We start from the raw sequence: 10,476 nt of genomic DNA, 5'->3' as shown, positions 1-10,476 counted from the left end.
AATTGACTACACTTCCAAAACATAACTGAATCGGAAATAAACTTTGCCATCCAGGTGAGAATTGCCAAAGGAACTTTCCTTGACCTTGCCTTTCTCACGTATGTCTTGATCTAATGATTAATAACTACCACAAATGCAGCCTTGTGGCCAACTCATGCTACATGCAGGAGTCTGAAAATTTTCAAGGATGTAATTTGAAGAGGCCTCAAGTTGGATGCATCCTAAAGAGAATGGCTCAAGGAAAAAAGTATCAATTTATAAAAGGATGAAATCATATCCCTACATTATGCCCGATTTAAAAAATGAACCCCAGGTGGCTCAAGAATTTAAACGTTATGATGGAAACTTCAAAAGTATAGTGAATGTCTTTAGACCTCAGGGCGGGAAAGGATTTCTTAAGCAAGACACAGGATGTACTTACTCTAAAGACTGATAAATCTGACTATACTAAAATTAAGAATTGTATTCATCAAAAGAAACCTTAAGGCGAAAAGACAATTTAAACTAAAAAGATATTCACAGTGTACACCACTGAAAAAGAATTAGTAAGAGATTGAGGGAGAATATATGAGAGAACTTTCATACACTACCTTATATCCTCAAGACTTTTTTTTTTACAATACGCATGTATTATTATGTTGACTTTTTAAATTAAATTGAATAAAAATATCCACTGAAGTTAGATTCAGTATCTCCTCTCAGACAACTGCTGAGGCCTAGATGATGCAGATGAGGGAATTCAGTACGTTAGTACCATCCCCCTTATGTAAATAATCAACACTTTCCGTGAAAAAGATTTAAAAAACAAACACTTCATAACTAATTGTAAGAAAGTCGTTTGTACAGCTATTTTAAAACAACTACCAAACTTGTAGAAATGCACTAGGAGAAGTATAAGAACACGCACGGGTGACACACACCAACTTCAGGACATGATTTCCTGTGGGGAGGGAAGGAAAGGTCTTCACCGACATCTGTTTTAAAGGTGAGAGAGCGAGGCAAATGTGGGAAATATTAACATCTTGTTAAATGGGGATAGGCGGGTACATGAGTGTTTGTTATACAACTTTTTTAAATGTGTGAAATCTTTCACAATTTAAACTTTTAACTAAAATTAAGACCATTGGGAAGAAACGTGCATCAACGCTCGTCGTCTCTGAATTTTGGAAATAAACGAGATTTGTCTCCACTTGCTACATTTCTAGAATGCTCACGTCTGACGTCTGTATTTTAAACACGACGCACTTGTTTGAACGATTCTGAAGCGGTAACGAACCAGAGGCAGGAGATGAAAGAGAAAATGCACATTCCACGAGCTCGCCCTCGGCCTGACCCACCTCGGGCGGAACCTTAGAACCTGGACCGGGCCTGGACGGGACCCCGCTCCAGCCAACCACACCGTCCATCAACCCGGGCGCCTCGGGGCCAGGAGTTACCTGACCGGGCGGCGTCTCCGGGAGCCGCCAGGGCTCCAGGCGGAAGAGAAAGCGGGGCGACGCCACGGCTCGCGGTACGAAGAGCCCAGCACCTCACGGAGCCCGCGCCCACGGGGCCGCCCGGGAGAAGGGCGCAGGCGCACCGGAGGGGGCGGAGCCGGCCGCAAGCCTTAAAGGGCCCAACTTCGCGTCTCCACAAATCCCGCGAGAGCTGCTTGCCCCTTATCCGCGGGCTGCCGGTTCGAGCATGGTCGACGACTCGGGCGCTGCTGAGGCGCGGGGGGACGGGCTGCTAGGGTTCCCACTTACGCCGCCACGGATTCGCTCCCGGCCGTGGTGGTTTCCTGTGCAGGAGCTGAGGAACCCGCTGGTGTTTTCTTTGGAGGCGTGGCTGGCCGACTCGATCTTCGGTGCGCGACCCGGGGCGCGGTGGTGGCCCCCCAGTCGGGAGAGGCCGCCGAGCCGCGCTCCGCAGCCCTTTCCGGGCGCGCGGGCCGCGTGTGATGCGCGGTGCCCGGCTTCCTGCCCTGCGCGTCCCGTCCCCTTCGGGCCAGCTCCTCCTGCCCTTCGCCGTGCCCCGCTCAGTCTCTCCTTTCGCGTTCAGGCCCGGACCGAGCCGTGGTTCCGGAAATGGAGTGGATGAGCCAGGCCCTGCTGACGGTGGACGCAGTTCACGCCGGGAAGTTGGTGGAAATCACCGTCTTCGGGCGGCCAGCTGTCCAGCGCCGGGTGAAGAGCGTGCTCCTGAGCCTGGCGTCGAGTCACCGGGAGCAGCGCGCCCGAGGTGAGGGGCACGGAAAACGTGCGTGGGGAGGGAGCCACGGGGGAGCCACCTGGCCATACCTGGTCTCCTCCCAGCCTTCGTCTTCCCAAAACTCCCAGCTACACGTGGTCCCTGGGCATCCCTTGTGAGTGGAGTCCAAGCAGGACCCTGGGAAAGTAGGCTGAGATGGGATGCATTCAGGCCCCTCACTGCCCGTGCCAGCCTCAGCTTGGTCGCGCCGCTATTTCCAGGTCCTGGGTTCACAGCTTCCACCCCGAAAAAAGATAACTGCCAGCACACATCCACCCCCATGAAGGAGTAGTTTGAAACAGTGAGCATTTTTCCTTCTCCAGCTGAGAAGATGGAACAACTCGAGGAGTTCTTGAAGGCCCAGGCACCAGGTCCCCAGGTCCCCCAGAGTCCTGTTGCATAAGTGCTCTCCGGGGCATGAGAACAGTCCTCCTTCCGCTACTAAAGTTCAAGAGAAGCAGATATCCTTAAATCTGTGCATTTATTTTTTTCGTGTATCTTGATGGATAGTGGTTTGATTATTTTGCAGCAAACGTGACTTTGTAGTGCCATTCTAGTAAATAAATGAATTTCCTTTTTTCCAATGGCATAAAGATCTTGGCTCACTCAAAATTAAGCAAATTTATAAAAGATTGACTCTGTTCATTCATACCTTGATGTGAGAGGCTGATAGGTGGTGGGTTTATTTTTGTTTTTTTCTTAGTTTCTATCGTTTTGAAACTACTAACCCTTTTATGATTTTATGGTCAGAGTCAGGCCCTCATGCACAGGAGGCAGAAATGCAGCGTCAGTCTGCTTTGGGTTTCTTTGGCATCATTTGTTCTCAAACTTTAATGTGTGTAAGGATCACCTCAAGAGCTTGCTAAAACACAGTTTCTTAGCCCCTTTTCCACTGATTCTGATTCAGTACATTGGGCCCATGAATATGCATTTCTAACAAGCTGTTAGGTAATGTCAGCGCTTCTCCTCTGAGCCTCTCACTGTTAAGCTGGTGTTTGGTCCCTGAGTAGCAACCAGTGGGCCCGTGTGTTTTCTTGGAGTGCAGTCTCTGACCGTGCACATGGGTGGGCATTCCAACATGCAAGCTGAGGCGATCAGCATTCATTCTGCTGGTGCTGTGATTTACCAGAAGGAGCCACGGTAATGGGCAGCTTGTGCATTGGCAGGTGGCCTTCCAGCCGGCTGTCTCCTCTGCCCTCCTCCCCAAGCAGGTGTCCTGCATGGGCTGGGTGGTTTTTCCATTACCCTTTACAATGCTGTGACCAATCTGTGCAAAAACAGTTCCAATCCCATGCTGCTTCCACTTTCAGGAAGCAGAATTCTTGGAGGAATGATTGCCAAGAGCTCTGTGGTGGTAGACACAAAGTTGGAGTTGATTTAACTCATTCAGTTTCTTCACCCCTTAGCAGTAATGGATTCTAGCCGTTTGCAAGGATTTTAAACACACAGATACACAAATCTTTGATTACAAGGGATATTGAACGTTATTCTACTTCACTTCACATTTCTGTTAAACGCTTTTATACATTTTTCTTTATTCATTCCTGTCATTACTTCTTTCAACTCTGAAGATAAGGATTTTTATTATCTGTAAAAGCTTTTGTAACAAATAATGGTCCGTTACACCCAATACTGTCCACCCCTTTGCTTCTCAAATTTTTTGCATACGAAAAATTTTTATTGTATGTAGTTAAACCAATTACTGTTTTCTGTGTGATTTTTTCCGCTCATCCTCACGTTTTACATTTAAGCTTAGAGTGCCTACTTTTTCTCCTTTTGTAGAAATTTGATGAATATTACTACAGGTTTTTCCTGGTGGGATTTTTACAAAATCACGGAATATTTTTGACTGTGCAACATTTGGAGGAAGAGGATTATGCTTAATACTTGCCCAGTTTTCCAAAAATTATTCAAAACTAAGTTAGTAAATGATCCTGTTCTCTATCCTTTACACATGTTAACGTATTGAAGTCTTAACCCCCAGTACCTCAGAATGTGACTGTATTTGGAAATAGGGTCTTTAAAGAGGTAATTAAGGTAAAATGAGGTCATGTGGGTGGGCCAGTATGACTTTTTTTAATAAGAAGAGGAAATACAGACGCAGGTATGTGCATACACAGAGGAAAGACCAGGTGAGGACACAGCAAGAATATGGCTATCTCTGCAAGCCTAAGAGAGAGGCCTCAGAAGAAACCAAACCTGCTTACACCTTGATCTTGGACTTCTAGCCTCCAGAACTTTTAGAAAATAAATATCTGTTGTTTAAGCCACCCAGTTAGTTATTTTGTTACAGTAGCCCTAGCAAACTAATGCAACATTTAATATCTAAAAAGGGTAGTGGCTCTGTTATTCTAACTTTCAGAATTTGGGAGTAATATTAGCTATATATTTATTGATAAGAGCTTGTATCACATACCAGGCCCTTGAGCTAAGCACCAAAGTAGGATTCTTAGAGCCTAAGTAAATTGCTGAGATCACAGAGCTAGGACTTGGGGGTGGGTGAGATTTGAACCAAAACGTTGATTCTAGGATCTTACCTCTATAATATACTTTCCCACGTGCTTTTATTTTTCTCCACAGCTGAATTTCAGCTCATTCTGTGTGTGTGTGTGTGTGTGTGTGTGTGTGTGTGTGTGTGTATGTAAGTGTGTGTAAGAGGAATTAGAATACTTAATTTGTTAAGACTCCACAGTATTTGTTATTCTATTGAGGGACAAGACAATGTTTTTTTTCTAACAAGTTGCTAAGGTAGAAGTATCTACTAGTACCACACTGAAAAATAGCATTGTTGATTTTTCTGATGATAAACATACTTACATCCTCAATATTTTTAAATAAGGCAATATAAAAAGTATTAATTACTCAAAAAATCTCACTGCTCATATGGTCCTTTCAAGTAGCTTTCCATTACTCCAAATATTTCTCTATAATTTTAGTAAACATCTTATTTATGTATAGCATTCCATTCATACCAAAACCATGTACATCCACAGTGTGAAAAGATTCACCAAACAATACAAAGGGGACACATGCATGTAGCCAGCAGCCAGAGAAGAAAAGATATTACCAGCACTCCAGAAGCCCCCATTTTTGCATCCTCCCCAAGGATAACTACTGTTGTGACTTAACTATAAATGGACTCAATCTAAGATTTGTCCATGTTGCCAGCAGCTGTAGTTCCATTGTATGAATAAACCTTAATTGAGTTTTCCATCCTGTTGATGTGCATTTTGATTGTTTCCTATTTGGACTTATAATGAATAGGGGTACTATGAAAATTGTTGTACATGACTTGGTGCCTGCATATGTGCATTTCTCTTGAGTATATGTCTGGGATTGGAATCGCTGGGTTATAGGACGTGCATAAGTTCAAGTTGCTAAGGTGACTTTCAGCAATGTATGAGACTTTGAGTTGCTCTACATCTTTGTCAACAGTCGATTTTTATTTTGGAGAATTTAGGTATTAGTGCTATTGCACTGCAGTTTTTAAAAATCTAATCACTTAATTGGTTCCATAATATAAAATTGTGAGTGTACAGTTTGCTTTCTTTTTTAGTAAACTTATGAGTTGTGCCACCATCAGCAGAGACCAGTTTGGGAACATTTCCATCACTTCACAAAGTTCCCTTATGCCTGTTTGCAGACAGTCTGCTGGCTGTCTCCACAAAGTTGCCTTTTCTGAACATTTAAGATAGGTAGAATAATATTCAGTGTAGTCTTTTACATCTGACTTCTTTATCTAGTTGGACTGTCTCTGCTTTTTGATTGGGGGATTTAATGCATTCTAATTTAATGTAATCATCAGTATGATTGGATTTCTGTCTGCCATTTTGCTTTGTTTCCTATGATGTCTTTTGTTTTTTTTCCTCCATTTTATGTTACATAAATTTTTATATACACTTTTTTTTTAAAGAGTTAATGTTATTTATTTTTGACTGCATTGGGTCTTCGTTGCTGCCCATGGGCTTTCTCTAGTTATGGCGAGCGGGGGCTACTCTTAGTTGCAGAGCGTGGGCTTCTCATTGCGGGGGCTTCTCTTGTGGAGCATGGGCTCTAGAGCACAGGCTTAATAGTTGTGGCACACGGGCTTAGTTGCTCCGCGGCATGTGGGATCTTCCCAGACCAGGGCTCGAGCCCATGTCCCCTGCGTTGGTGGGCGGATTCTTACCCACTGCGCCACCAGGGAAGTCCCTGTGTACACTTTTAAAGTGATTTTTTTCCCCTTTGTTTTGCTTTAGGGATTATAAAAAACTCATTACATTCTGCTTCAGATTAGTGAAAAGGAGGGAAGGAGGAAGGAAAAACAGTTGAATAAGTGGAGACACTATGTTCTTAGATAGCAAAGTCAAGTGTTGCATATTTGTGGTCTGTTCTTCCCAGAACTCAGTGCAATTCCAATTATAGTCACAACCAGTTTTTAGGGGCTGAGGCTGTAGGATGAGAGTCCTTATTAAAGTATGATTTTACATGTGATTCAGAGGGACCCAAAAAGGCTATAATAAGGGTTTTTTGGGTTTGGGGTTTTTTTTTTTTTAAATAAATTTATTTATTTTTGGCTGCGTTGGGTCTTTGTTGCTGTGTGCGGGCTTTCTCCAGTTGCAGTGAGCAGGGTCTACTGTTTATTGCGGTGCATGGGCTTCTCATTTCAGTGACTTCTCTTGTTGCGGAGCACAGGCTCTAGGCACGCGGGCTCAGTAGCTGTGGCTCGTGGGCTCTAGGAGCTCAGGCTCCAGTAGTTGTGGAGCATGGGCTTCGTTGCTTGGCGGCATGTGGGATCTTCCTGGACAGGGCTCGAGCCCATGTCCCCAGCATTGGCAGGCAGATTCTAAACCACTGCGCCGCCAGGGAAGTTCTATAATAAGGTTTTAATTAGGGTCTAGTAAAATATTCTGATTAGGTAAATAGGGCAGATGTGTATTAACTAAACCGAAGTACGCAGGTGGACATAACAGAAATAGCCTGTCACTTATGCTCCACAGCTATGTTCCCAAGATTTCCAGAGAACCCATAAACAGCTGAAATTGTATTCTTTGATACCTTTAGTGAGCACACTCAAAGACACTGTCCACACTACATTATTTGCTGCCAACCAGTTTACCCTGCCCCCAAAACGTGTAGACAGGATTCGCTCTTCTCAAACTGCCTGCGGTCTTCTTTCTTGCTTACAAATCCTGCTCTTGTTTTTTGATGTTTCCTCATGGTTAGATCTAGGTTATATATTTTTGGCAAAAATACTGGGTAAATCATATTGTGTCTTTCTCAGAGCATCACATCAGGAGGCACATGGTTTGTTTTGTTTTTTCCCCACTCTTAGTGATATTTTAAAAGGCCTTGTTTTGATTAGAAATGTGGAGTTGAGAAATTCTGATGAGGGAAATAGTGCCAACCTGGTGTAACTACAGTGGAGTGGCAGGAGGACCTGGGGCAGACTGTCAGCGTGTGCTCCACAGCTGAGCCCAGACGTTTTCCACACAGTCTGTCAACAGTGAACCTTTTTCTTTGGTGCCTCTAGTCAGCCTATTCAAGAACTGTTCAGACTGGGGATTCCCTGGTGGCGCAGTAGTTAAGAACCCGCCTGCCAATGCAGGGGACATGGATTCGAGCCCTGGTCCGGGAAGATCCCAAATGCCGTGGAGCAACTAAGCGCATGCACCGCAACTACTGAGCTTGCGCTCTAGAGCCCGTGAGACACAACTACTGAAGCCCACGTGCCGCGAGTACTGCAGCCTGTGGGCCTAGAGCCCGTGCTCCTCAACAAGAGAAGCCACCGCAATGAGAAGCCCGCACACCACAACGAAGAGTAGCCCCCGCTCACACAACTGGAGAAAGCCCTTGCGCAGCAACAAAGACCCAACGCAGCCAAAAATAAATTAAAAATAAATAAATTTAAAAAAAAACTGTTTAGACTGACCTCTTTCCTAGCCCTCAAACATTTTACCTGCAAAAATGTACAAATAAGAGTCACTGTTTCCAGAATTCTTTAGTTTTTTTTAACTTTAAAAAATTGAAGTATAGTTATTTATAATATTATTAGTTTCAGGTGTACAACATAGTGATTCAATATTTTTATAGCTTATACTCCATTTAAAGTTAATACAAAATAATGGCTATATTTCTCTGTGCTGCACAAGAGATCCTTATTGCTTATCAATTTTTTAAAAATAAATTTATTTATTTATTTTTGGCCGTGTTGGATTTTTGTTGCTGTGCTACTCTTCATTGCAGTGCCCGGGTTTCTCATTGTCGTGGCTTCTCTTGTTGTGGAGCACAGGCTCTAGGCGCACGGGCTTCAGTAGCTGTGGCACATGGGCTCAGTAATTGTGGCTCACGGGCTCTAGAGCTCAGGCTCAGTAGTTGTGGAGCACGAGCTTAGTTGCTCCGCAGCAGGTGGGATCTTCCCGGACCAGGGCTCAAACCTGTGTTCCCTGCATTGGCAGGTGGGTTCTTAACCACTGCGCCTCCAGGGAAGCCCAGGAAGCTCGCTTACCAATTTTATACATAGTAGTTTGTATCCCTTAATCCCATCCCCCTATCTTGCCTCTCCCACTGCCTTGTTCCAACTGGTAACCACTAGTTTGTTCTCTGTATCTGTGAGTCTGTTTGTTTTGTTACATACATTCATTTGTTTTATTTTTTAGATTCTACATATAAGTGATAACAGTATTTGTTTTTCTCTGACCTATTTCACTAAGTGTAATACTCTCTAGGTCCATCCACATTGTTGCAAATGGCAGAATTTCATTCTTATGGCCAAGTAATATATCATTGTGTGTGTATACATATATATATATACACACACATATATACATATATATATATATATATATATACACACACACACATCTTCTTTATCCATTCTTCTGTTGATGGACACTTAAGATTGCTTCCATATCTTGGCTATTGTAAATAATGCTGGTATGAGAATTGGGATGCATGTATCTTTTCCATAGGAGACTTCTGTAGTTTTTGCCTTCGTTCCTTGACAACTTCCATGAACGGCCTTGGGCCTCAGTTCCCAAACAGAATCTTCCTATCTAATCTCCATCTTCTTTTAATGGGTAAAATACATTCTTCTGTGTATATATAGTATACATGTCGTTTAAGGAATAAAATGAGCACTACAGCATACCTTAATAGAATAAAATCAGTATTTTGGGAAGCCATCTGTATACACCTTTTCCCTCAACTAATTTTGTATGCATTTTAATAAATTGCAAGACTGCCAGTTGAACAGTGAGTAGGTTAGCCCTCTCAGATATTAAAACATTGTATAAAGATACATAGTTAAAACAGTGGGGTAGATAGAAAAAAATAGAAAAAATGATACACATTGGACGTAAAATAGATTGGTAATCTTGAGTTTGGGTGAGTATAGCGAAAGTAGCTTTCGTACCATGTAGTATGAAGATAATTGGTATGGCTATTTTGTAGGGCAGTTTGGCAATATAAAATCTGAAAGGGGCTCATTCTTTAACCAGCAGTTCCACTTCTAGGAAGTTCTCCTAGGGAAATATTCCAACGTGGACTCAAGGATGCACGTAGAAATTCAAGTCAGCAGTTTGTAATTGAGTAATTGGAGAAACAAACTAATCAACCACTAAGGGAAGGGCTAAATCAAACTGTACCCATCCGGAGAAAAATCAAGCTGCTAGAAGAAGGGGAAAAAAGGTGTATACAATTACGTAAAAGTGCAAGTTAAACTGTTATACTTCTGTAAGACAGTAAGCTTGAAACGGCAGATAGGAAGGTCTGGGGACTTTGATCTGGGTGAAAACTTGGATGTCACTGGTCCATGCCCTGCTTGGAGAGGAAACTATTAGGGTTTTTTTTGTTTTGTTTTGTTTTTTAAATCAACACGTTATAGGCATAAGGAATTTTACCTAAGTGTCATCACATCTAAATGCTTTTATTTAAAGTTCAGTCTCCTTTTCTTGGCTCATCTCCAACCAAGGATGTTTACTGTATCTTACCATTTTCTTTCATAAAATCATCTCAGACATGTCTGTCTGTGTATATATAGGGTATTTTAAACCTAGTTTCAGGATAGTCACAGAGACTCCTAAATGTTCCATTGGTTTGCTACCTGCTGTTCAGTAATCTTTCTTGTAAAGGACAGAATTTGATGTTTTGGTCATGTGGGTACTACTTAGAGGGGGAAAAAAAATCAAGATTGAGTTAATTCTACTCTGATGTAGCCTCAGTTGAAACTTTGAGTCTGCATTGATTTTGAGTCTAAATGTTTAAGGT

The 10,476-nt window shown here is 42.8% G+C and overlaps 1 protein-coding gene across 1 annotated transcript; it reads left to right on the top strand.

Annotated features, from left to right (window-relative positions):
- The first annotated feature begins 1,683 nt into the window (after positions 1-1,683).
- Positions 1,684-2,632, top strand: OOEP (oocyte expressed protein). The gene is made up of 3 exons (XM_007458398.1): positions 1,684-1,846; positions 2,041-2,220; positions 2,553-2,632. Exons 1-3 carry the CDS (start codon positions 1,684-1,686, stop codon positions 2,630-2,632), a joined length of 423 nt encoding a protein of 140 aa, XP_007458460.1.
- Positions 2,633-10,476: the final 7,844 nt, after the last annotated feature.

The sequence above is a fragment of the Lipotes vexillifer genome, unplaced genomic scaffold (assembly GCF_000442215.2).
Source record: "Lipotes vexillifer unplaced genomic scaffold, Lipotes_vexillifer_v1.1 scaffold2, whole genome shotgun sequence".
Classification (NCBI taxonomy): domain Eukaryota; kingdom Metazoa; phylum Chordata; class Mammalia; order Artiodactyla; family Lipotidae; genus Lipotes; species Lipotes vexillifer.
The sequence above is the reverse complement of the archived record's forward strand: the minus strand, read 5'-3'. Positions and strand labels throughout refer to the sequence as shown.

What these genes read in the sequence shown, in the direction of transcription:
- OOEP (XM_007458398.1), top strand. Translation starts at nt 1,684, where the DNA reads ATGGTCGACGACTCGGGCGCTGCTGAGGCGCGGGGGGACGGGCTGCTA. An exon ending in GCTGGCCGACTCGATCTTCG is followed by an intron (nt 1,847 to 2,040) that starts GTGCGCGACCCG and finishes TTTCGCGTTCAG; the next exon opens with GCCCGGACCGAGCCGTGGTT. An exon ending in CCGGGAGCAGCGCGCCCGAG is followed by an intron (nt 2,221 to 2,552) that starts GTGAGGGGCACG and finishes TTCCTTCTCCAG; the next exon opens with CTGAGAAGATGGAACAACTC.